Source organism: Ursus arctos, unplaced genomic scaffold, assembly GCF_023065955.2.
Source record: "Ursus arctos isolate Adak ecotype North America unplaced genomic scaffold, UrsArc2.0 scaffold_1, whole genome shotgun sequence".
Classification (NCBI taxonomy): domain Eukaryota; kingdom Metazoa; phylum Chordata; class Mammalia; order Carnivora; family Ursidae; genus Ursus; species Ursus arctos.
Genome location: NW_026622763.1, coordinates 101,489,833 through 101,516,360, shown reverse-complemented (window position 1 = coordinate 101,516,360; position 26,528 = coordinate 101,489,833). Strand labels below are relative to the sequence as shown.

The 26,528-nt window shown below is 42.5% G+C and overlaps 2 protein-coding genes across 8 annotated transcripts in view; one reads left to right on the top strand and one right to left on the bottom strand.

Annotated features, from left to right (window-relative positions):
- COPS7B (COP9 signalosome subunit 7B) overlaps positions 1-6,960 on the bottom strand; it is a 29,040-nt gene extending 22,080 nt beyond the window's left edge. The window contains exons 1-4 of one of the 7 annotated variants that reach the window (XM_026491701.4): positions 6,746-6,960; positions 6,391-6,627; positions 2,469-2,878; positions 661-838 (exon numbers count right to left, since the gene is read on the bottom strand). In XM_026491701.4, the coding sequence (XP_026347486.1) occupies positions 661-822 (162 nt within the window). In that variant the 5' untranslated portion in view covers positions 823-838; positions 2,469-2,878; positions 6,391-6,627; positions 6,746-6,960. The remainder of the gene's footprint in view (positions 1-660; positions 839-2,468; positions 2,879-6,390; positions 6,628-6,745) is intronic. The other 6 variants (XM_048214303.2, XM_044380843.3, XM_044380840.3 and 3 more) reach the window with 6 other exon arrangements.
- Positions 6,961-7,051: 91 nt separating this feature from the next.
- Positions 7,052-26,528, top strand: part of PDE6D (phosphodiesterase 6D) — a 48,205-nt gene continuing 28,728 nt past the window's right edge. Inside the window, exon 1 of the mRNA XM_026491706.4 lies at positions 7,052-7,571. Coding sequence (XP_026347491.1) covers positions 7,522-7,571 — 50 coding nt within the window. The 5' untranslated portion in view covers positions 7,052-7,521. The remainder of the gene's footprint in view (positions 7,572-26,528) is intronic.

Genomic DNA, 26,528 nt, shown 5'->3' with positions numbered 1-26,528 from the left:
TTGAAAAGTGTAGGTTGCTTTACACATCTTTGTTCCACCTAGTCATTCTTCACCAGTCTTCTCATTTTTAAGGCACAAGAACCACAACTAGATACCCAACGTTTCAATAACAACAATCAAAAATAGAAGCAAACAAAGCAAAAAGGACTACTTCCCAGCTTTTCATGTCATATTTTTTTACACATCCATTAGCACAACATTGCCATTTTCAACAGGACAATATATTCCTTCTTCATGCCCAGCTTATGTTCAATAGCAACCATTTTCTGCTTTGTATGTACCTGACCAATCTTTCTTGTCTATATTTGTGCTGGAGGTTTTTTAGTCCTCGAAAATGCCTAAAACTACCTCTGTTAAACATCAGCTATGCTTATACTCTACTTTTCTTATTTATCAGGTTCAAGTGGATTTTTCCCCTATCTTTCAAATTATTAATAACCCAATCTAATTTTACCCCAAGTTGAGATGAAAACATTGACCAGAGGAGCCCAATCATCATCCTTCGTCTCCTTCCCTCTTCCCCCCCAATTCCCATCCCTCCCTCAACAGCACCTCTCACAGGTTCACAATCCTTCACCACTGAATTTCCTTGGAAACCTGGAGAACCACAGGAAGGTTTAGAACAAAGAAGACAGAGAAATTGTTTGGAACTGCTCTTACCTCCTGCACGTTGGCCAGCTCCAGCAGTTCTCCAAAGACATATACTCCAGGAGCCTCCAAGACTTGGCTTATGAGAGCAGTGAGGGCTGAGCCACTGGTACCTTTGGCTAGTAAAATAAACTGTTCCAGGAGGTTACTTGAGGGTTTCTGTTCACCTGCCATTCTCTGGCCTTGAGATCTGTCCAAAAGAAAAGTATTTCAACCATTCTTCCTTCTCTTTTGCAAAGTCTATGCTTATTCGATGCCAGATCAGACATCAGAATACTTTAATTTTATAGTATCCAAAAAAGAAAACAGTCCAGATGCTATGACCACTTTGTAAGATGGACAGGGTTCCACCTAGAGTTAAAGGGATTGTGTCCTTGCTTGAAGGTTTGAGACACACTTAGGAAAAGCCACTTCATCCCCATGTGGCCGTCTTCCAACAGCAGCACGTTGTAAGCCCTTAAAACTGACCAGACCCAAAAAAACACACAGGAGTTTCTCAGTAGCTGTTTCATATCTACCTTACTTATAGACTCTACTTAAGAAACAGAGAATTTTGCCCATACACAGAAGCAGCAGATGTAAGCAAAAGCAATCAGTTACAGCTTACAGTGTGCCATCAGAATCCCACCCACAGCCAGATACAGATAAGGAAAACCACAAAAAGACAAGAAAGATGTCTCCTTTAATCAGAGGAGTCATTTGAGCCTAGAAAAAGGGAGAAACATAAACAACATATTCAAACTAAGAAATACGTGCTGTTTAAGTCCTTGAGGAAAAGCCCTCTATTTGACCTCCTACAGCTATGTGATTTTGCCAAATATGACTTCAGAATTTGTACAAAATCTCAAGAAAATAATAAAAAGATCTGAGAAAACAATGAAGATATTGTATTGCCATCCTGAAGACATTAGGGACCCAGGGGCCCTCCATTGTATAATCCAATTACATGCTGAGTGTATGGGAACACACGCTGCATACCTACTCTGCAGGAGTCCTGTGTGAGAAAAGACTACTCCACCAGGAACGACACATTTTGGGGCAGTGTGACAAAAAGAAGAGGAAGAGTAAAGTGAAGAAGAGAAAATCTCAAACGATAATTTGGTGCAAGAGAAACCAAGTTTTCTGTGGACGCAGTCCTTCCACCGTATGAAAGAAACAAGCATGTCGCCTCACTTAGGGTTGCTTAAGAATGTCTTGTCCGAAACAGAGAAAGCGAAGTGCTAGGAAATAAAAGTTGCTGAGGAAGGAAGGGGAAAGAGGAGAGAGATGAGGTAAGGTGGGAGAAGGAGGAGAGATGATGGAAGGAAAACCTCGCCTCCAAGGGGACACGTGTGGAGACTGAATGGAAGGGCCGGGGGTGGGGAGGGAGTAGAGAAATGGACAGAAACTTCGGCCCCTCAAAAAAATCTCGGCCTAAGCAGCAAAGCCTGTAGGAGCAAAGAGGTAAGGAGGCGATGAAGAGTCGCTTTTTTCTGAAGTGGGAGGACTGAAGGAGGCGGCTAGCGACACAGGGGAGATGAATCCGCGTCGTGCGGGGGCGCTATTTTGATGCACAGGAGAGGGGCAAAGAGGCAGCCTTTGGGGGTTGGGGAAGCGAGAACCGCCTCAGCTGAGGAACTGAGGGTTGCAGGCTGGGGTGGATTTCAGGGCGGGCGGCGTGCTCCCGGCAGGGCCGCGGGTGGGGAGTGAGGGGCCGCGGGGCGCGCTCCCCGGGGCGGGGCCGGCGCGGCGTGGCCACGGGCTTTCGCTGGGACTGGCGCTAAGCCAGACGGCTGGGACAAGCCTGGCCCGCCGGGCCCCGCCCTCTCGCCGACCCCTACCTGCCCTCGCCGCCTCTCCGTCCTCTCGGTCGCTGGCTCGGCCTCCCGGCGCCTGTCCGCAGGTTGTCAAGCGTCCATGATCGGCCCGGCGTCCGACGCTTTTCTGCCTCCGCCGACCCGTTGCCCTTGCGGCTCCCCCGGAAGCCTCCCGCCGCTGCACTCGAGTTCCGCCCACACTAGGTTCCCCCCGCGGTGTTGGCGGCCTCAGACCTCCAGGGCAGTCTGGGCCTGGGAGAGACCGTCCGAGGTGGGTCGTAGCCCAGGAACGGGGTGAAGAGGAGCCTGAAGAGAGGAATGCAGTCTAGGCAGTGGCGGGGCCCAAACCATCGCCATCACCATCACCATCCTGGGCCCGAAATTCACCGCTTTGGCCGAGCTTTACCCCTCAGGAGCTCCTACGGCAGCAGCGGCTACCCCGGGATACAAAGACATATTAAGTGTAATAACAACTCCCGTTTATTGAGCGTTTTCCCATGTGCCTGGTGTGTACATTGTCTCGCTGAATTACCTAACTTCTAACTCTAAGCTTAAAAATCCAAAAGCTAGTAAGTGGCAAGGTCGGCTTTGGACCCCAGGCTATGGGAAGCCAAAGACCATACTCGTGACCTCTGTGGAGAAAACGTTTTAAAGTAAGCAAGAAGAGATGGGTTGAGCCAACAATGGTTCTGTGAGCAAAATGACACACATGGCGTTGCATTTGGTACTCAGCAACTCTCCTGGAAGATGGCTAAGGAATGCTACACAACTGAACACTTAAGCTGGTTCTTTTGAAGTATACATTTGAAGACTTTCGGGTCTTGAAGACAAGGAAAAGAGCCCTGTTTGCTTTTGGTGAATCAGAGTGCAGAAATCAGAAAAATGCAAAGGAACCTAGCACCAACCCACTGATTTATTCAAAAAATGTCTTGTTCTGATTTCAATGTTCTAGATTATATAAAGAGAAGACAAGGTTCTTGCCCTCAAAAAGCTTCAATGTGGGGGCGCCTGGCTGGCTCAGTTGGTAGAGCAGGAGACTCTCAATCTCCAGTCGTGAGCTGAAGCCCCACATTGGGCATGGAGCTTACTTAAAAAAAAAGAAAAAGAAAAAGCTTTAATGTGTTAAGTGCTATGAGAGAGATATGACAATACTTCAGAAGCACAGAAGAGAGTATGTATGTTGGGGAAGAGAAAACAGGCATCTTCCAGGCAAAAAGGGGAAGAAAAGGCGGCAGACCATAGTCACAGAGACTTGCTCTGTGTAGCATATACTAATGCAGAAAAGAAACCCAGAGTGTCTGGAACCCAAGGTTCAGGGATGAGAAGTGAGGGCTACAGACCTGGAGTCAGGACATCAAGGGTCTTGTAAACCACATGGAAGATACTATACCCGGTAAAAACATTAATACAGCGAAGTTCCTACCTGGGAGAGCCCACAGTGCCTGAGACAGACCTTTCTGGCAATCACGCCCTAGTGCTACAGATAAGGCTCTCCTGCCTGTGCTCTGGGGAGAGGTGATTTAAGGCACGGTTCTGGAGGAGATGAGGCTTGAGTTGAGCATGGAAGAATGAGCAAGCAAATCACAAAAAGTATAAGCATGTAAAGGAGTTTTTACTTTATCTTAAGGGCATTGGGGAACTACTTAGGGCTTTTAACCTGTGAGAAGTGTGAATAATTGACACTTTAGAATGATCACACTAGCTGCTATAGGAATGGATTGGATATGGAGAGAGAGCTGGAGGCAGGGAAACTCTTGAGGTGATTATACAGTATAGATAAGGGACTGTGAGATCCTGAACAAAGGCAGTGGCAGCTGCGCGTGAAAAAGGGACGTTGTTGCAGGCATTTAGACTATAGAATCTATCCCACCTGGTGACCAGTTCAATGCAGGGATAGAGAAGGAAGATATCACCCAGGATTGTGGGTAGGTAGGCCGGAGCTGTCTTGGAGGTGGTGTTAAGTGAATGGGGCTGCAGAGAAAAAGCAAATTTGGCGGTGGAAGGAAGACAACTAAGTTCTGTTTGAGTTCATAAATATTCTGGCAGTGCCTCTACTTCCCCCAGAATAATGTCCAGACTCCAAGGCTGCAGTGAAAGCCCTTCTCAGTATGCTCCCTCCAATCTTTACAGCTTTATCTTGCTCCACCTTCTCACAGCCCAACTCCAGGCCTTTCCATGCCCAACACAACTACCCCTTCCCTCTCTGACACTGGGGCCTAAGCTCAAGCTTGCTCTCTCTTCTTTTTTGCAATGCCCTTCCCTCCTGTTTGCCTCTTAAAATCCTACCAACCCTACAGGCAGAGATTTCTTAAACTTATTGCAAAAAGTACTAATCATAAAAGAAAACACGAAACTATTGCGCTACATTAAAATTAAGAATTTCTGTTTATCGAAAGAGACCAGTGCGAGACTAAAAGGCAAGCCACAGACTTGGAAAAGATATCTGTGAAGCCTGTAGCAAAGACCTCCATATCCAAACTTTATAAAGAACTACAAATTAATAAGAAGACAAAAAGCCCAATTTAGAAAGTGCACAAAAGACTTGAACAAGCACTTCACAAAAGAGAACACTGAAACAGTCAAAAAGCATATGTGAAGGTGCTCAACACCAGAGGCGATGTAAGAAAAACTATTAATAAGATACCACATTTAGCCAAAATAGCTAGTTAGAAAGACTGGTAAGACTCTGTTTTGACAAGGATAAGCGTCAACTAGAATTTTCTTACATTGCTGGTGAAGGCGAAAGTGATACACACGCTATGGAAAACTGGCAATATCTACTACTGTTGCTGATCATATGCACACTGTACAAGCCAGCTACTCCTCTCCTAGAAATGAGTGCGGAGTCTGCAAAGAGAACCTATAAGAATGCACATTGCAGCTTTGTTCACAAAAGCCCAAAACTGATAACTGATAACCTAAATACCCATCAACAGAATAGACAAATATTGCTAGCTACGTACAATGGAATACCAGTCAGCAATTAAAAAAAAAAAGTAACTGCTACATACAACATGGATGAATCTCACAAAAATAACTGATTAACAAAAAAAGCCAGACTCCTACTGTACATACTGTATGATTACAAATAAATGAAATTCACAACAAAACTAGTTTATGGTAATAGAAGTCAGAAGAGTGGTTATTGGCACGGGAGGATGCAGTGCCGGTTGGGAAGGGGCACAGAGGTGCTGGAAAAGTTCTATATCTTCATTTGGGGGGTAGTGACATATATATATATATATATATGTGACATATATATATATATATATACACACACATATATAAAAACAGTGCCCTTCCTGCATGTCATACCTCATTAACCAAAAAATTTTAAGATACACTTTTTTAAACAAACAAACAAAAAAAAATCCACCCATTCTTCAAATTCAAATGCCACCTCCTCCATCAGTTTTGCCAGCTGGAATTAATCTTTCCATCAGAACCTCTGGAGCATTCTGATGACTTTTCCCTTACGACATTTAATGCAGCTCATCTTGAAATCTCAGCAGTCTTCCTTTTTTTCCTAACTAGATGGTTATCTTCCTGGTGCCTGTGACAATGCCTTCCAGCCTTTACCGGAAACCTGAAAAGGCTCTTTGTTGAATTACAATGGAAGGAAAAATTGGGTGGGTGCCTAGATGGGTGAAAGAAGGACGGGAAGAGGAAGGAAGGCCTAGGAAAAGAGATAGGAGATGTCCAAGGAAACCTTAGCATACACGATGTTACCCAGTTCCTAAAATCACATTAAATGTCACCTTGAGCAACAAACAACAAATCAAACCACTAAGTCCTTCCCAGACTGAAGATAAGCAAACATCACACTCCTTCCCTTACAGGAAATCCACCAAATGAATGCTTGCCTAACTCTGGGTGCTTCAACCTGGGGGAAACTTCACCAAGGAGAATAATAATCACATAGCCATGTTGCTAAAAATATCGCCACCTTAGTGTGGTGTAAACAGCGCAGACTGCGGGTCAGGAGACTTAGAGCCGAATTCTAACTGTTCCAAGTTGCTGTAACCGGTGGACGATCTCTTCACCTCTCCGGGCCTCAGTTTCCTCGTATGTAAAACAAGAGGAGTTGGACTGGCAAATTCTCTTAATATCCCTTCCGGTATGGATATTCTGAGTATACAATCGATCTCTCTCCCAGTCCAACGCAGGAGCACACGAGAAACCCCTGCAAAACAATTAGAAGGCGCCCGAGACCAACAAACAAGCACAGTTTGAAGGAGTCATTTTGTCGTATCATCTCCCATGGTTTAATCTGTGTTTTTGTTTGTTGTTCGCAGCCTTACCATGATTTGCAGGAGACTTCTGAGTTCCGTGTAAACAGATGTTACCTCTCTGTGGGCTGTCATCCTCTTCTGAGAGTTAAGGGGGTCTTCCCGCCCAGTTTCAAGTCTCCGAATTCAGAAACCCCCCAAAGCTGAGGGAAGGTTTATGAATTTGCGCACACTGCGCGGCACACTGGAGTCTAAGTTACAGAGGAACAGGGTGCAAGGAATGCTGGGATTTGTAGTCCCTGGGCCTCTTTGTTGCGTGCTGGGATCTGTGGTCCCCCGGGCACTCCCCCTGGAATGCTGGGAAACGTAGTCTCTCTCACATCGCACAGGGCAGCCCGCCGTCATCTCAGAGCCCTCGTGTGCCCGGCGGAGGGAGCGGGCTCCTCGAGCCTCTGCAGAATTGAAGCTAACCCTCCACTGGGGCAAACTCTAGGCAACAAGACCTCAAGAAAATTTTGTCCTGCGGGACTTCCCGGGGAGGGCCCTTCCCACTGACGCTCGTCGTCCCCCCGGTGAAGCCGCTGAGTGTTTCTATTGGCTGCTCAGGATGCCAGTCGGCGAGGGGGGCTATCCATTGGCTTTGGGGCGGGAGCTCCGAGGCTAGGGGGAAGGAGAAGGGATCAGGAGCGGGAGCTGAGGGGAGGGAGAGGCCGGTCCGGGTCTGGCCGCTGCCGCTGCTCGCCCGAGGTCTTCAGGCCGGGCTGCGGCTCCGTCCTCCGTTCCTGGGCACCGTCTGCGAGGCTCCACCGGGCCAGCGTGGGAGAGCCGCGGGCGGCAGCCGCCGCATCATGTCAGCCAAGGACGAGCGGGCCAGGGAGATCCTGAGGGGCTTCAAACTGTATCCGCCCGGGAGCGGGGCGGGGCCGGGAGGACTGGGGAGGCTGCCGCTTGCTGAGGAGACGGGCCGGGGGCGGGGGCCGCGCCAGGTGGGCACCGGACGGGAGCGCAGCGGGAGGAGACGGAGGGAAAGGCGTCCCGGCCCCCGGCGGGACCGGGCACTGGAGGCGGGGCAAGGGGCGTCCTGAGGGAGGAAAAGGACGTTGTCGGGAGCCCCGGGGGCTGGAGGTGGAGGAGCCCCGGACGGAATTGGGCTGGGAGAAGCGCCGGGCATCGGAAATGGGTATCGGGGAGGCCGGCTTGGGTCCGAGCCTCGGCCCGAACCCAGAGGCCGGGACGGGGCTGCGGCCCGCAGGGAAGGACCGAGGGGGCGCGGTGAGCTGCCCTCGGAGCCCAGCAGCCCGTTTGGCGGGAAGCCCCGGGGGGAGCAGGAAAAAGTGACTTGGAGCAAGTGACCTTGTGTGGGACAAATGCAAATGCTTGTGCCAAACTCTCCCGGGTTCCCGCATCCCACCCCACCCCCTCCTTGTTTCCACAACTTCTCTGCCTCACTTGTGGCTCCTTCCAGGGCTGGAGCAGAGGAAGGTGGGCAAAGAGAAGCCGGGGATCGACCTCATCTTAACTCTGTCTTGGCCTTTTGAGGCATTGGATGGTGGCTGCTTCTTTCTCAGCTTTTCACTTTTCTGTCCAGCGAAGTGAGCACCCTAAACTCGTGCGTGAGGTGCCTTGAGGTGTTTTGGTGTTGCACTGGGACTCCTGGCAAAGGTATCTGCTTGCTCGCGTTTGTGTGGTTAACGCGTAGACAAGGTGGAGCTGTCCAGCAATTATTTGATTACGTTGGGGAGACGGTAGGATTTAGCAGGATAGAGAAATCATTGCCTTGGGCCTGTTGTGTTGCCTCTTGTGCAACCTTCGCTCCTTCAAGTAGTGAGGAAGCCTCGTGTTTTAATGGAGTGTCGCTCTGTAACCATAGGATGCGGATGAAAAAATGCAGTCCTCTACGTTCCAATTTCAGATTTTTCTGCTGACCTTAATCTCTTTTTACATCCTGTGCGTACGGTATGGAATATGCTCAAATTTCTCTCAGTGAAATTGTACTCATCACTTTAGGTCTCCTCCCCTAAAGGAAATTTAATGAAGCACTTCTCTCTGAGCTGCCTGTGTGTTTTCACAGTGCCCATTTTACCCCTGCAAATTTTAATTGCTTTGTCATCGTAAGAGACCAAGTTGGTGGTAAATTTTTTTTTTTTAAAGATTTTATTTATTTATTTGACAGAGATAGAGACAGCCAGTGAGAGAGGGAACACAGGGGGAGTGGGAGAGGAAGAAGCAGGCTCATAGCGGAGGAGCCTGATGTGGGGCTCGATCCCATAACGCCGGGATCACACCCTGAGCCGAAAGCAGACGCTTAACCGCTGTGCCACCCAGGCGCCCCTAAATTTTAGAACACAAAATGCAAAACAGTTACAGGACGCTTTGGATATACAAATGGAAAGTTTCAAACAGAAGCTGACCTGCTATGCTTCTTTTGAAAAAAAAATGGAGGCATTATCACCTAGGCATAATGCCACTCCTAGTAAACTTTCAGTACTTTTATGTAGTGAAGTTTAGTAACAGCCTCTTTTATAGCTCCATGTACCTTTTGGTGTTTCTCTTCATAATGGCACCTATAAGTAAATAGAGATGGCTGAAGTGTTAGAAAAGTTATGACATGGATTATATTTTTCCCTTAAGTAATTTAAATAGTTACTTAACATGTATGCTGTAGACAGTAAAACCGGAGACTGGAGAATTGAGAGATTTCAGAAGCAACATTTTTGTCCGATTGGAATTAACATATTGCTGAAAACAAGAAAATCTTTTTAATGGCTTTCAGACAAAGCAGAAAGGGAAAGTTTAACTTCTTACCTCAGTCTGGGCTCTTGAAGCTGTTGAAAAAGAGGCTAAGGGACAAATGTGAAAAGAGTAGAAAGAACCTACATCAGCCCACTAGAAGGGCATGTGAAATAACCAGTTCAGTGATGACGTTCGTGTGTTAAGAAACAGGCTTTCAGAGGTTTGACCTGAGCTGATTAAATCTCAAGGGAAGCAGCCACATAAAAAAGTTAGCATGGGAGCAAGAGGATGCTCAGCCTCTGGTAGCCTTTACTGACGTCTGAGGCTTGAGAGAGAAAGGGAAAGTTTTAGAATTTGCTACCACCTTCAGGAAAAAAAAACAATGTTTTAGTAAAACAAACTACCTATTGTCTACCTTTTTTATTGGGTAAATTGTTTTGCTGAGCTTTCATTGTATCTGTTTCTGTTAAGAGTTTTTTCTACCAAAAGAAAACACCATTATATTCTACCAACAATGGTAACAATGCTTATTTCCACATTGACTGTGTCTGTCTTTTATATTTTTGACAATTTAGACAAGTGATACCTTGTTTTAACTTGTATTTCCCTGGATACCTAGATCCTTGGACAGGTAATGGAGCATAGTGGTTAAGAGCGATTCTGGACTGTAGAGCCATACTGTCTGTGTTGGAATCCCAGCCCTGTACTCTCGGTTGTGTGTCCCTGAGCAACTCCTTTAACCTCTGCCTCAATTTCCTCATCTGTAAATGGGGAGAAAAATAGTACTTATCTCATAGGGTTGTTGTGAAGATTGAATGAGTTGATAGCAGAAGCATTTAGAAAAGCACCTGATGCCTAGTAAACATTATGTAGTAGCTCTTTTTTTTTTTTTTTTTTTTTTTTTTAAGATTTTACTTATTTGTCAGAGAGAGGGAGAGTGCACAAGTAGGGGAAGGGGCTGGCTGAGGGAGAAGCAGGCTCCCCGCTGAGCAAGGAGCCAGGATTTGGAACTCTATCCCAGGACGCTGGGATCATGACCTGAGCCAAGGACAGATGCTTAACCGACTGAGCCACCCAGGCATCCCTGTAGTAGTTCTTATTATTGTTAGAGAAATTGCAAAATCTTCTGTTTGGCAGTTTCTTTTCCATGAATTGCTTGTTGATTTTGTTTTTTCCCATTTTATTATTGAATTTTTTACTTTTCTTACCGGTTTGTAGGTGTTCTTTATTTTAATATTTGCCTGTTCTGTGTGTTGCAGATATTTTCCATCAGTGTATTGCTCATTTCCTTTTTTGTTCAACAAATTTTATTTATTTATTTATTTATTTATTTATTTATTTATTTATTTTCAAAGAGTTTATTTGAGAGGAAGAGAGCATGGAGGGGTAGGCCAGAGGGAGATGGAGAAGTGGACTCCCCTCCACTGGGCAGGGAACCCAACTGGGGGCTTGATCCCAGGACCCTGAAGGCAAATGCTTGACTGACTGAGCCACCTTAGGCACTCCTGTTGAACAAATTTTAAATTATCATTTTAAATTCATCAATATTTTACATGTAGCTTCTGCATTTTGCATTTTGTGCACCTTTTTCTTTTTCTTTTTTTTTTTTTTTTAAGACTTTACTTATTTATTTGAGAGACAGAGATAGCGACAGAGAGCACAAGCTGAGAGAGGGAGAAGCAGGCTCCTCGCTGAGCAGGGAGCCCAATGCGGGACTCCATCCCGGGACACTGGGATCATGACGTGAGCCAAGGGCAGACACTTAACCGACTGAGCCACCCAGGAGCCCCTGCATTTTGTGTCTCAAAGATTTATTTATTTGAGTGAGTGAGAGAGAGAGAGAGAGTGCTTGCGTTGCGCCATGAACCACACACATTCATGCACGCACAATCAAGAAAAGAGGTGGAGGGAGAGGGAGAGAATCTCAAGCAGACTTCCGCTGATTTGGAGCCCAACTCAGGGCTTGATATCTCCACCCTGAGATCCTGACCTGAAGTGAAAAAAGAATCCGATCCTTAACCAACTGAGCCACCCAGGCACCCTTGCATTTTGTATCATGACCTTGGGCAAGTCACTCCACTATCTCTTTCCATCTGTTTCTTTAATATTCAAACATATAAAAATCATAGTATTTACTTCATAGGTTTGCAATACAGATTAAATTAATTGTTATAACTAAATAAAACCTTTCTTATCCCAAAATTAAATATTCTATGTTTTCACTTCTTTTTAATGTTTAGCTCTCTAATCCACCTGGAATGTTTTTACACAAATGATATGTGGTAGAAATCTAACTTCTTGTGCCGTTTTAAGATGGTATTTAATTTTTCTATTACCAACCCCAACCACCCAGAAATGACCTTTATTGATATTTTAATATAGCCTTCCAATGTAGCTAATGTAATGTATTTGCTTTTATAAAAATTGAATCATAAGCATTATTGTGTAACTTAGTTTTTTCTCTTAATAATAAATTTACCATGTTCATAATTTCCAAAGATTTTGGAAATTGCTTTCCATGACATAAATCTGTCACACTCCTTTTACACAAGTTTTCTAGTGTAGTCCGTATAATGCACTGTTCTGCCTCTTCAAACTGCTCTTCCTCAACATAAATACAGTTGACTCTTGAATAACACTCTTTAAACCGTGCAGGTCCACTTACACAAGATTTTTTCAAATGACTATAGTATACAGTATTGTAAATGTATTTTCTTTGCCTTATGATTCCTTAATAACATTTTTTCCTCTAACTTACTTTTTTGTAAGAATATGGTACATAATACACATAACATACAAAACACACGTTGACTTTATGTTATCAGTAAGGCTTCTAGTCAACAATAAGCTATTAGTAGATAAGTTTTGGAGGAGTCAAAAATTAGACACAAATTTTCAACTGTGAGGATAGTTTGTGCCCCAGCCTGTATACAACTTTATTAAATTAATATCAGGAAACTGACAGGGGCACCTGGGTGGCTCAGTTGTTAAGCGTCTGCCTTTGGCTCAGGGCATGATCCCAGGGTCCTGGGATCGAGCCCCACATCGGGCTCCCTGCTCTGCCGGGGGCCTGCTTCTTCCTCTCCCACTCCCCCTGCTTGTGTTCCCTCTCTTGCTGGCTGTCTCTCTCTGTCAAATAAATAAATAAAGTCTTAAAAAAAAAAACTGACTACCATAAGAAAGATTATGCTTTTATAATTTTATTATTTTTATTCCATGTGGAATTTGCTTTGGTCTAAGGTATGAAGTAGTAATTTAACTTTTTCTTTGAAGATTAGCTAATTGCCCCTATTTACTTATACTCCAGAAGTTAATATAATATCTAGAATATAAATGATTGCCTACAGGGGCACCTGACTGGCTCAGTTGGTAGAACACGTGGCTCTTGATCTTGGGATTGTGAGTTTGAGACCCACTTTGAGCATAGAGATTACTTAAAAATAAAATCTTTAAGGGGCACTAGGTGGCTTAGTCAGTTAAGCATCCAATTCTTGATGTTAGCCCAGGTCTTGATCTCAGTATCATGAGATGAAGCCCCATATCAGGCTTTGCACTGGGCATGGAGCCTGCTTAGATTTTCCCTCTTCCTCTCCCTCTGCCTTTCTTTCTCTCTCTCTCTTTCTCACTGTCTCTCTCTCCCCCTCTCTAAAATAAATGAGTAAGTAAATAAATAAATAAAATCCTAAAAAAAAAAAAATGCCTACAAATCAATAAAATAAATGTTTGGGGCGGCTGTGTGGCTCAGTTGGTTAGGTGTCTGCCTTTAGCTCAGGTCATGATCCCAGGGTCCTGTGATTGAAACCCGCATCTGGCTCTTTGCTTAGTGAAGAGCCTGTTTCTCCCTCTGCCCCATCCCCCTCCTTGTGCTCTCTCTTGCACTCACGCTATCTCAAAGAAAATCTTTTAAAAAAATAAAATAAAATTTTAACTGAAAATGGACAAAGGATATGAACAAAGAGTTCACAGAAGAAAACTACAAACAGCCGATGAATAAATTAAGAGATGTTCAACCTTAATGAATCAACAGACTCTTTTTTCCCAATTAATTGACAAAAATTTAAAAGGTTGATAATCGGGGCGCGTTCAGTCAGTAGAGCATGTGACTCTTTTTTTTTTTTTAAGATTTATTTGAGAGAGAGAGTGTGCACAAGCTGGGGGAGGGGCAAAGGGAGGGGGAGGAGCAGACTCCCCACGGAGCAAGTAGCTGGATATGGGCCTTGATCCCAGGATCCAGGGATCAGGATCAGAGCTAAAGGCAGACACTTAACGACTGAGCATGCAACTCTTGATCTTGGGGTTGTGAGTTCCAGCCCCACATGGGGCATGGAACCTACAATGAATAAATAAATAATCGATAGATAGATAGATAGATAACATTCAGTATTGGCAACTGTTTGGCGGAAGGGACATTTCACTTGCTGTGTGTGTAGTTTTTATAGAGAAAATTTATGTGTAACTGCAGCAGAGCATAGAGCAGTAAAAAGTTCAGTGGTTAAGAGTGTGGACTCTAGGTTCTGACTTACTGACTCCACCATTGTTACCCTAGACAGAACATTCAAACTCTAAACCTCAGTATCCATATAATTTCCTCAGAGTGTTGTTAGAATTACATAAGATTACATATAAATCAATTAGTATAGGGCCTGGCACATAGTAAGTAATAAATGTTAACTGTGTTATTATTTGTTTTATTAATAATTATTAACATTATAACAATAACGGTGGTGATATTGCTGCAAAGCCAGTTTTTTTTTCTGAGATAAACCAATGCCTTTGTGCTCTTATTCTCTTACTGAGAAACTATAATATTTCTGTTTTGCCTCTTTGAAGAAATTATTTAATTAGTAAGCATTGATGTATGCCTAATGTTCATCTTGTTTTCTGGGAACTAATTACATTTCAACATATGACAGCAGAAAAGGAACTAGTTTGGCTCAGAAGGTTTCTGAAAGAACCTTTCACTTGTGTTCTTGCATTCCCTCACCATAGTTTGGTCCTGGATCCCCCATATCCTCTTTCTCATAGCACCTTGATCTTTGACTTTACTTCCAGTCAAAAATAGTTGGCTTTAAATCTTCTATTCACAGATCGTCCAGTCATAAACTTCATGTTGATTGTGATTGGTAGTGTGTTTTCCAGGATGAGAAGTTGTTATTGTTACCCTGAATGGATTAAATGAAATGATGTCCTTTTGATCATGTTATTTAGGATTTTTAAATGGGCATTCCTGCTTTCACATTTTGGGGAGGAATTTGGAATATAATTAGATACAGTCTTCTTCAGATCTTCTAAATTTCTTTCAAGATTCTGTATATGGGGCGCCTGGGTCACGCAGTCGTTGGGCGTCTGCCTTTGGCTCAGGGCGTGATCCCGGCGTTCTGGGATCGAGTCCCACGTCGGGCTTCTCCACTGGGTGCCTGCTTCTTCCTCTCCCACTCCCCCTGCTTGTGTTCCCTCTCTCGCTGGCTGTCTCTCTGTCACATAAATGGATAAAATCTTAAAAAAAAAAAAAAAAAAAAAAAGATTCTGTATATGGTTTATAGTGAAACATTATAGTAACTTCTGGAGAAATGGAACAGAACATGCTAAGACTCCCATGAAAAATTCTGGCTATATTGTCACTGTATTTGATAAAGGGCTAACAGTGGTGCTGAAATTTGGCACCTCTGAGTTCCTATTAAGCTTGACCTCACTTTTGGCTCAAAGATCTCCCTTGTCAGCTGTCTGCATCCTCAAATCCCCATGGTAGAGGAGGACTTGCCTTCTGAATGTGCGGACCTATCCCTATTCCTGAGTTTTAGCATCGTAGGAAGGTAGTTTAAAGGCCATCTTAACTAGTAGTAATAAAGGTTCTAACCATTGCTTGAATACTTAAAACTCAGATTTTCAAGATTTTAAGAGTACTGTTCTTTTTTTGCTTTTGACCTGATGATAATTTTGAAGCTGAGAGGAAAAACAAGTATATTTTCCTATAGTCCAATATCCATAAAGATCTCAGTGATTGGCAAAGAAGGTAACAGTCCCACATATGAGGAACTTGTTTGGTCTACAGTGAGGGGGTCACAGCTAAGTGCACCTGGTCCGGACGAGAGGCACTGGAATCCTATCGTATGTAAAATAGTCTGAGAATGGGAAGGTTGGACCTGAAGATGAAGAATTAAGCAAGGGACACGAGTGTTCTCTTCTAAAGTTTAAAAAACTATTCTAAAGAGCGATAATTAAATGTGTTCTGTGTGGCTCTCAGAGAAGGGAAGACGTTATAGGGGACAAAGTTTATTTAGCCCAGTTTCCAACAATTAGAGTTACCTGAAAGGAAAAAAAAAAAAAAAGCATTTTCCAGAAAGTATTTTTTTTTTAAAGATTTTATTTATTTATTTGACAGAGATAGAGACAGCCAGCGAGAGAGGGAACACAAGCAGGGGGAGTGGGAGAGGAAGAAGCAGGCTCATAGCAGAGGAGCCTGATGTGGGGCTCGATCCCAGAGCCCTGGGATCACGCCCTGAGCCTAAGGCAGACGCTTAATGACTGCGCCACCCAGGCGCCCCTTCCAGAAAGTATTGTAAGCAGCAAATGGATGTTCCTGTCCATCAAGAGTATTGCGGAGGGAAACTATGTGTGCATCAGATAAGGTTTTAGAGAGAGAATCTCCATAAGGACCAAATCATTTTCCAACACTGCAATTCTTTGATTTGGTGACAATCATTCTTAATTAACAAGGATTCTTTTCGGCAAGTATTTCTATTCAGATATATGCTACACCTAAAATAGGCAAAACATTTTTTGTAGTTTGATGTAATTAAAACAAGATATCATTTCCATTTTGTTTTTCAGACAACTCTTTTCTTAGATACTCAGTATTGATGAAGTATTCTATTTAGTGCATTGTGGAACCACTGATTCAGAGTCCCAGAGAGCAATTATTATCTCTGAATTTAGATAAAGTCTAAAGAACTAAACAAATAACTCTAATATAAATAACAGTTTAAATATAGCCGCAAGAAGAAAGGGGGTGGCCTAATAATAATCTGACATTCCTATAGTCTTTTTCCGTTTTTCAAAGTACTTTGAAATATTATTACATTATCACAACTCTTTATATTACTATCCTCACTTTATAAATGGGAAGTTAAGGATTGAGAGGTTATCCCTGAGATAAAGGCATAACCTTAAGGTTCTGACTACACGAATGTCAGATATTATTAGGCCACCCCCTTTCTTCTTGTGGCTATATTTAAAGTGTTACAAAATGATAAACTGGTTTTCATATCCAAAGAAATTTTATTGTATAAGGGAGAGAGAAAGGGACCATAACAATCGGAACACAACCGTGATAAGTGCCTAAGTAGCATAAAGTGCTGTGGCATCTCAGAGGAAGGTTGACTACTGCTCGAGGTGTTGTGGAAGAGTTCAGAATTGTCATTAGAATAGGATCTTGAGAGATGAGTAGGTGTTGAGCAGCTTAATTTTCAAGATCCTGGAGAGTAACAGAGGAAGGAAAATGACATGAGACATGCAGGAAGAGAGTGCTTCAGAGGGGATTTGGAATCAACAATGAGGAGGAACTAGGGTCAAAAACAAGTCCTTAGAATTGCTGGAAATTGAATTCATTCAGTGAATATTTGAAACTACTAAGAGTCCCATGATACCTTATAGGTCATTGGTGATCTTTTTGAGAGTAGCCAATACTTGAGGAAGCAAATTAAGTGTAATCTGCCAGGATTAGAAAATGGATAATAGGGGTGCCTGGGTGGCTCAGTCGTTAAGCATCTGCCTTCGGCTCAGGTCATGATCCCAGGGTCCTGGGATCGAGCCCCACAGTAGGATCCCTGCTCAGCGAGAAGCCTGCTTCTCCCTCTGCCTCTCCCCCTGCTTGTGCTCCCTCTCTCACTGTGTCTCTCTCTGTCAAATAAATAACCCCCCCCCCAAAAAAAGAAGCTGTTAAAAAAAAAAAGAAAATGGATAATAGATGAAGAAATTAAATCACCTTACTTTTTAAGAATTTAAAGAATACCTTACTTTTTCTAGAAGTCTGGTGACCTAGGAAAGCAGAGATCAGAGAAGTAGCTTGAGTAGGTAGGTCTTATTAAAGAATGGAAATTACTGGGGTGTCTGGCTGGCTCAGTCAGTGGAGTGTGTGACTCAATCTTGGGGTCATGAGTTTGAGCCCCACTTTGGGCGTAGAGATTACTTAATTTAAAAAAAAAAGAATGGAAATCACTTATTTAAGCTAGCTAACTTTGTGCAAGTTGCTTAACATCTGTAAAACAAGGAAAATGCTTGCTTTGTCTGCTTAACAGAGATGCTCTGAAATTTGAGTGAGATAGTATGTGCCAACTCGCTTTAAAAACCATAGCTCTACCGGAGCACCTCGGTGGCTCAGTCGGTTGGGCATCTGCCCTTGGCTCTGGTCATGATCCCGGGGTTCCAGAATCAAGCCCCACATTGGGCTCCCTGCTCAGCGGGGAGTCTGCTTCTTCCTCTCCCTCTGCCCCTCCGCCTTCTTGTGTGCTCCCTCACTCACTCCCTGCCTTTCAAATAAATAAATAAAATCTTTAAACAAAACAAAACCAAAAAAAAGTAGGTCTACAAATGCTTTGGCATTAATATAGCATTGTTTCAATTATTTTTCTTTGTTTTAAAGTTCAGGGTTGCTTTCTCTTTTGCAAATTTGTAGGTTTCATGTTTCAGGGTATTGATAAAGCCAGAGTCTTAGTGATTCTCTTTTACTCCAGCTTAGACATCTGAAGCCTTTTTTCACTATTCTGGGATGGGACATAGTGACTGTTGGAAGGAAGCCCTCTACATGACATACATATATGTCCCACTTGAAAACCAAAATCATCTTCAGCTTTGCTTTTCTTTTTTTTTTTTTTTTAAGATTTTATTTATTTATTTGACAGAGGTAGAGACAGCCAGGGAGAGAGGGAACACAAGCAGGGGGAGTGGGAGAGGAAGAAGCAGGCTCATAGCGGAGGAGCCTGATGTGGGGCTCAATCCCACAACGCCGGGATCACGCCCTGAGCCGAAGGCAGACGCCCAACCGCTGTGCCACCCAGGCGCCCCTGCTTTTCTTTTTTTTAAGAGGGTTCTAACTTGAAGTTGATTTCCCTCTCAATACTGTAGCGTTATTTTAAAACTAGGTAAAATTCACAGATCTCTGAATGTGGCTTTTAATAGGATTCCAAGCAATATCCGTATGCCTCCAAATAACATGTAAGAAATAGTGGCTGATCCTTTTGGGAACACACCCTTGGGGAAGAGCCTTGTATTATCTCCATGGATATGTCTATTCTAGCTTGTTTCTGACCAGTTTCAGGCACATAACTGCACATATCAGTAGAGTAATGGACCTATGAGGAAAAAAAAGGTTTGTTTCATTTGACTTTGTTAGTGAGAAGAGTGTGTTATGTTTCAAATAACCATCTTCTCATTACTAAATTACTTGCCTCCACTGTTTCCCAGGCCAGTTTGAATTTTGATTGTATGCTTTCCAAGCACAGTGCCTTTGCCAGGGCCAGAGTATTATTTCACAGGGATATCACCACCGACTACAGTGCTGCATATTATGTTTCAAGGATACTGAAACCTGGTTTCTCAGGGATCCATTTATATTTTCTCACTTCATCCCCCATAAATAGGAAAAATACCACAGGGAAAATCACTGGGAGATTATTGGGGAGAGAAAGATGTGTAAACATCTGTGAAATAGAATTGGTTCTCCTGAACGTGAGGATACGTACAGGATGTTCTATATAACCAATGCTAGTGCAGAAAAAACGTAGAAGGAGGGCTTTGAAAGGAGTGATATTTAAGAATTAATGAAGGTTTTGGGGCACCCAGCTGGCTCAGTCGGTAGAGCACACGGCTCTGGATCTCAGGGTTGTGAGTTCAAGCCCCATGTTGGGGGTAGAGATTACTTTAAAATAAATTAATAAAAATTTTTTTAAAAGAATGAAGGTGGAAATGAAATGGGTTTAGAAAGTGAGCAAGGAGGAGAGAGTTTGAGAGGGGAGAGATTATAAAGGCAGTGTTAAAAGAGACCAAGAAGCAAAAGAAAAGGCCACAACCCAAAACTAGGAAAGCAGAGCAAAGAAAGGCATTCCTTTAAAAAAAGAAAAGAAAGGCATTCCTATAATGAAAATGTGTAGGATACCACCAAATAGAGACTCCCTTTGTTTATTGCTAGTCATTACAGCTGCTTGCAGCCCAGAGGAATGAGAAGAGAGAGGTTTTTCTTCATGCCTGTGACCTTGGTGTCGAAGCTTGGCCTTATATGGCTCTGGTCTGCCATGGTAGACATTAGCATTCATCAGTATGTACTGAGTCAGCCGCTTTGCCTGGAAATTCAACTTACCTTGAAATTCCTCAAACTATAGGTAATGAACTGCATGCCCATATATAATTTACAGATACTCTGCCAAGTCATGAATTCAACCTAATGTAGAATGGGCTTTTAAATTCTAATGTGTTTTTACCTACAATTTGGCCGACTGACTTAGCTGTTCTCCTTAGGGAGAATGGGGTTTTTTTGGTTGGTTGGTTTGTTGCTTGTTTATGCCGAGCTCCAGTTCTAAGTTGCCCTTGCCACAGCCTTCTGAATCCTGAATGAGCAGTTCTCCATGTTTGGCTCCTGGACACTCTTCAATGAGCCTCACTTTCTGGTTACTCAGCTTGAGAGGGAGAATTCTAGTCAACCCCTCTGACTTGCTCTCTAATACTTATTGTGGTTCAACACACATTTGAGTGTCAATTATGTGCGGAGCCCTGAGAAAGAATAAATAATAGTGTGTCAGTGGCATTTGACTTGCAAATTTGATTTACATTCTGATAAGTACTTCCATGCAGGTGTAAACAAGTCTACAGGTACACTGAGGAAAGATCAGATAGCTTTGCCTCAGGGTGTATCAGGGACTGCAATTAGAGAGGAGGCTGACATAGCACTGTGGCTTTAAGGAGCATCGTAGGAGTGGGACGCATGTTCTAGGCGGAGTAGAGCAGCGTGTGCTAACCACTGAAGCACAGGAATATACTGTCTGGGAAATGCAGTAACGAAGCATGGCTGGAAGGTGAGGTGCATCTAGGGACTGGAGTATAAGGTGATTCTAAGAATGAAATGGATGGCAGAGACTAGACTCAGTGTCTTTCTTCCTCTAATAAACCTTAATTTACCCTCTTGACTTCATTACCCCAGTCTTATAGCACTTTATTATACCTGCTGCCCTTCTGGTTGCCTTTTGAGTTGCTGTTCTTTATCACATTGTCGTTTCTACTTGCTTGACATCACCTTCCTGTCCTACCCTTCTCTGTTCTTCTTTTAACCTAATATTAACTCATAACCCCCCCTTTTTTAAATCAGCATTCCCCAGACCTGTTTGCAAAGCTCGAACTTTATATGTCCCTCAGAAATGTGTATGTCTGAAAGTGGAAGGACTTTTTTTTATTGGACATTCGCATAGGATTATACTGAGACCATATCAAGACCAAAAGTCTTATCTTTCAATCTAGAATAGTGCTTCTTGAACTGCCACTGGTAAAGATCCAGTTTTTTACTTCTAATCCTTCACAGACCAATATTTTCATAAAATAAAATGAGTTAACAAAAATAATAAATGAGTTATTAGAAAAATGACATATAAAATAAAAGCCAAAAGGTTTTATTAGAATCCACAAATTACTCTGCTTAGTTGCTATTAGAGTTTTTAAACACCTTGTCACAAACTGGTAATAGACAATTCACAAACCAGCCCCACCGGTCGATGGAACACATTTTTGGCAGCACAGCTGTAGAATCCTCAGTACAACTTGTGCCTGATATACAGCAGAACTTCAGTGAATGAGATGGTTAGCGTGATTATACCAGAGAAAGGGAAAAATAACAATAGCAGCTCTCTTTGGAGGCTTGGGGGTAAATGATAAAGGGAGAAAGAGTACTACAATAACATTCACCACCACCACCCCCCCCATAAAACAGACTTTTCACTCTCTGAACATCACTTCTTTGGCTCTGTAGTGAGCCAGATATATATTAATAAATCATTTGTGTAGATTTCTGAGAAATTATAGTTTTGGTTTTGCCGATTATGCAAAACTTAGTGTCTGCAGAAAGATGTCAACCCATGTCTCTGAACTAGCCTTCATGAGCAAATCTACAGTTTGCCAGGATTGATTTCAAATCCTAATCCCCGCTCTTCGAATCAAAGCATTTCTCCAAGTCATAGTATGGACCTTACATTGCCAAATGCTTCCCCTGCCTGAGATTTTATTTCCTTTGGTATCTTCTGAATAGGGTAAGAAGTCTTCTTATCAAAAACTTTGTAGTGAATCAGCCTTCTATGTCAATTAACATAATTTTAGATTGCTTGCAACACTGCAAATTTTCAGTTCTTCAAAGCAAATTGTAAGGTCTTGAATCCCCTTCAAAGGGGGGATTCATGGTATCATTCAGAAGATAGAAAAAAGCAGGTCTACATTTTAATATTCAGACATATAGCTGCAATCGAAGGATATAATTATTTTGAAATATTTAAACTCAAATAATATTTGAATGTAACTTATAATAGGGAAGTTTTATTATTATTAATAAGATTTTGTTTCCCTTGTGGATAGGTACAGAATCAATAACTCGGTACATCATCTGCATTCTCTGCTAACCATACCCCAGGAGAACATCATTAGAAGGCTGAAAAGACCACTTCCATGGCATATTTGGGGATCTGGCTGCCTTTCTCACCCTCTTACCAGTTCCCTCAGTTCTTCTAGCCCTGGAGACCTATCCTCACAAAGATACCCCAGACCTTGCAGCTGCCTAAAGCCACTCTCTAAGTGTACGTAGTATGGACAGATCTCTGTCTGAACACTAGCTATGTTATTTACTAGCTATGGGTTGCTGAGAAAGGTATTTAATTTCTGAGAGCACCACTATTTCGTGTGGGTGTCAATATTAAAGGAGATAAGACTGAGAAATTAAAATGAGCTCTTTCTACAGTGCTTGGTATATATATTGAACGTAGGTACTCAAATAGCAGTTATTTTAACCTGCCTACTCTTTCTTTGAGGACTAGCTTTAAGCAGTGAATGTCGCCAGCTGCCAGATAAGACCGGAAATACTGTTTACCTTTTCCCTGGCCTTATACTGTCAGCAATTACTAAGTTAAACAAGACTGTTAGGAAGCTAGCTCTGAGAAATGCAAAAGATTAGGACTTTGTCTGCATTAGTAATGAACCACTGATTAGAATTATTGACCTTGGGGCACCTGGCTGGTTCAGTCAGAAGAGCATATGACTCTTGATCTCTGGGTGGTGAGTTTGAGCTCTGTGTTGGGTGTAGAGATTAAATTAATAAAACTTAAAAAAAAAAGAATTATTGACCTTTTTAACCATCATTAGACTAACGCAGTGAGGTTTCCCTTAGCCTTTGGAGACTTTGTAGAAACTCAGAAGAGAGACCAGAAGCTCAGTCTTTGATCTGTTTTCCCAGTCTTGAGTAGACTGGATTGTCCAGCCACACACCTTAGCATTTGAATGTGGAAGAGACCAACCCTTAACTACTAACTAGATCTGTCACCTGGACATTGTTGTGGCTCTATCAGTTTTACATACTTTGATGTGGTTCAATAATTTCTGGAAAGTTTGCGTAAGCTAGAAAATAGTGTCTCTAGTCCTACAATGTGTCTTTTTTGTAAATATCTTTTACCCATCAAGGATATATAAAAGATCAAGAATCAGGGACCCCAAAAGTAAATAAATCATGACCTATGGAACATGATAACAGCATAATCTGAGCTGGCATTCCATGGCACCAAAGACGTCTATATCTGCAGTGTTTGGAAGTGCCTTTCTAGGCTCTTGTGCTGGAAGGACTGCTTGTCCTGTACCATGAGCTTAAGGATCATGACTTAATTCATCTTCTGTCCCTGTCTTGAGTGTAGTCTCTCCCTGGTACAAACTGGGCATGCAGGATAGCTGACTGTGTCATGTAAATATTAAGAGCTTGGACATTAAATCAGGCAGTCAAAAACCAACTTTACTGCTTACTGGCTCTATGACCTTTGAGCCAGGTACTTGCCATCCCTAAACCAGATTCCTCATTCACGTAAGAACTCTAATAACAGTGCCTATTTCATAGTATTGTGAGGATTAATTTAGATATGGATAAGCACTTAGCCCAATATCTGGCATTCAGTACATGTTAGCCGTCGTCATTTTACACTAAGTCCTGAATGTCAAGATCAGTGGTATTGTTGTGATTGCCTGTGTTTCTCCCAAAGATCCTTACACTCAAGAGATGTGTAACATGAATTATCTGACAACAGAATCCTTTCCATTTCTTGGTAAAATCTTCCCCTCTAGTTTCTTCTGTTCATTTAAAAAGAAATTTACTTAGAAATGACCCATTCGAGGGGCGCCTGGGTGGCTCAGTCGTTAAAGCGTCTGCCTTCGGCTCAGGGCGCGGCTCAGGGCTTGATCCCAGTGGTCTGGGATCGAGCCCCACATCAGGCTTCTCTGCTGGGAGCCTGCTTCTTCCTCTCCCACTCCCCCTGCTTGTGTTCCCTCTCTCGCTGGCTGTCTCTCTCTCTGTTAAATAAAATCTTAAAAAAAAAAAAAAAAAGAAATGGCCCATTTGAGGGGCACCTGGGTGTCTCAGTCAGTTCAGTGTCTGACTTCGGCTCAGGTCATGATCCCAGAGTCCTAGGATCAAGTCCTGCACCAGGCTCCCTGCTCAACCAGGAGCCTGCTTCTCCCTCTGCCTGCCGCTCCCCCTGCTTGTGCTCATGTGCGTGCACGCTCTCTCTCTCTTTCTCTCTTTTTCTGTCAATTAAAAAAATAAAATCACAGGGCGCCTGAGTGGCTCAGTCGTTAAGCATCTGCCTTCAGCTCAGGTCATGATCCCAGGGTCCTGGGATCGAGCCCCGCATTGGACTCCCTGCCCAACAGGAGGCCTGCTTCTCCCTCTCCCGCTCTCCCTGCTTGTGTTCCCTCTCTCACTGTCTCTCTCTCTGTCAAATAAATAAATAAAATCTTTAAAAAAAAAAGAAGAAGAAGAATCACTACACTGTACACCTGAAACTAATATAACACTGTATGTTAACTATACTAGAATTAAAATAATAGAATACAGGTTTCTTAAAAAAAATAAAAATAAAAAATAAAATAAAATCTTTAAAAAAATGGCCCATTTGATAAGGAGTGCCTGATAAAGTATACCAGCTGATTCATATATTTGCTCCAGATAATTTTATCTGAAAGTTTTCATATTTTTTGTTTTTAGAAATTATTTTGGAAGAATAACAGTATGGTAGTGACTTATGAATATTTTTATATTAAGTATTTACTTTGTCATTCTAAAGAATATACTAAACATTTCCAATTTCCCTGGGAAAATCTTTGGGGGAAAATTTTTTCCCCTTTTTTTTTTATAGTTCTAGTGAAATTTAGAGATTTGAAGAAGGGTATTCCCAAGAAGCTGCAAAGAGACCCCATGGTTGAGCTTCTCAATGTTCTCTCTACAGACAAAGAGAAACATTTGGGCACATAGTCCACTGTTTGTTGTTGGTTCCCAAAGCTCTGCCAAGGGAGACCTAATACTCTCGGGGTCTCTTCTTAGGTCCCCAGGAGGGAGTTGACGGAAGATGGTTATTAATCTACACCAACCTCAGTTTATTAGCTGTAGTGGTTCCCAAACATGTTTTTGGCAGAGAAATAAACTCTGCAGTTCTCCTGGTAGTGTTTCTTTGTCCCTTTCCAGCACTGCAACCAAGGGTTTCATTTTTTCCATAAGAATTTTGTAGACGTTGGATTTTTTTTTCCTCACTGCCCACCTCTCTGCTTTCCCCTACTTGCTTGTACTCCTTTGTGCATACCAAATAGATAAGCTTCAATGATTGTTTTTCCTCTGAAGAATGTGTTATTCCTAACTTTCTTTCAGTTCTCTAAAAGCTAATTTCCTTGAAACATCTTTTAACAACCAGCGTCAATTCTTTGTCCATCCACTGTAGATCACCACCCCCTGTCTTGTGGTGTACGATATGGGCTTCAGTGGCTATAAGTTGTCCTTTCCATTCTTTAAGAGTTTTCTTTCCCAGAACCCTAAAGCTCAAAGTATGGTCCCTGGGACAGTAGTCCTGGCATCACCTGGGGACCTGGTTAGAATTGTAGAATCTCAGGTCCTACCCCAGACCTACTGAACTGGAATGTATATTTTAACAAGATCCCCAGGGGATATATAACACCACCACTCTGTTTCTAAGATTCTAGGCACCTTACATGAACCAACTCACTTAAGTGTGCTGTCCGTTAGCACCCTCTTTCATTCTCAAAAGTTTAAGAAAGCACTATCAATCATAATTTGTTCAAAGCAGGGAAAACTCTGTCATGTAGTAGTTCTCAGCCCTGGCTGTTCAGTGGAATCACCTGAGGAACTTTGAAAAATGCCAGTATCTGGACTCCCCATCTCCAGAAATTCTGATTTAATTGCTCTGGGGGTGGTCCCAGCATTGGGAGTTTTAAGCGTTTCCCGGGTTGATTCTAATATGCATTCCAGGTTGAGAACTACTGTTGTTCATGACTTACAATTTTTCCTAGTTTTTTAGAATGGCATGTATATATAAATCAGTGCAAGACTAATGACTAAAAACTATAGTTTTTATATTTATTGAAAGGAAGTATATATGCCTAGAAAAAAATTGGAAATACATACACCAAAATACACCCAGTAATCTCTGGGTTATAGGATATATAGCTCTTTCTAATTTTTTGTCTTCTGTTTTTCAAACTTTCTATAATGGCCATGAGTTCTTTTGGTAAAGAATCCTCATATGTGTATATATGCTTTTTAATAAATATAATCATATATGTTTTATAAAATGCTTTAAAATTTTTAAAAATTTTATTCTGCTTTTCACATATCGTTATATCAGTATATTATGAACATTGTCTCATACCTTTAAATACCACTTACATAGGCTCTTATATTGTTTAAAGTGAATCCTGACCCAAGATGAATGAATGGATTTTTGCCTTAAAAGATACATTTACAGGGACGCCTGGGTGGCTGAGTCAGTTAAGCGTCTGCCTTCACCTCAGGTCATGAGCTCAGGGTCCTGGGATTGAGCCCCACAGCAGG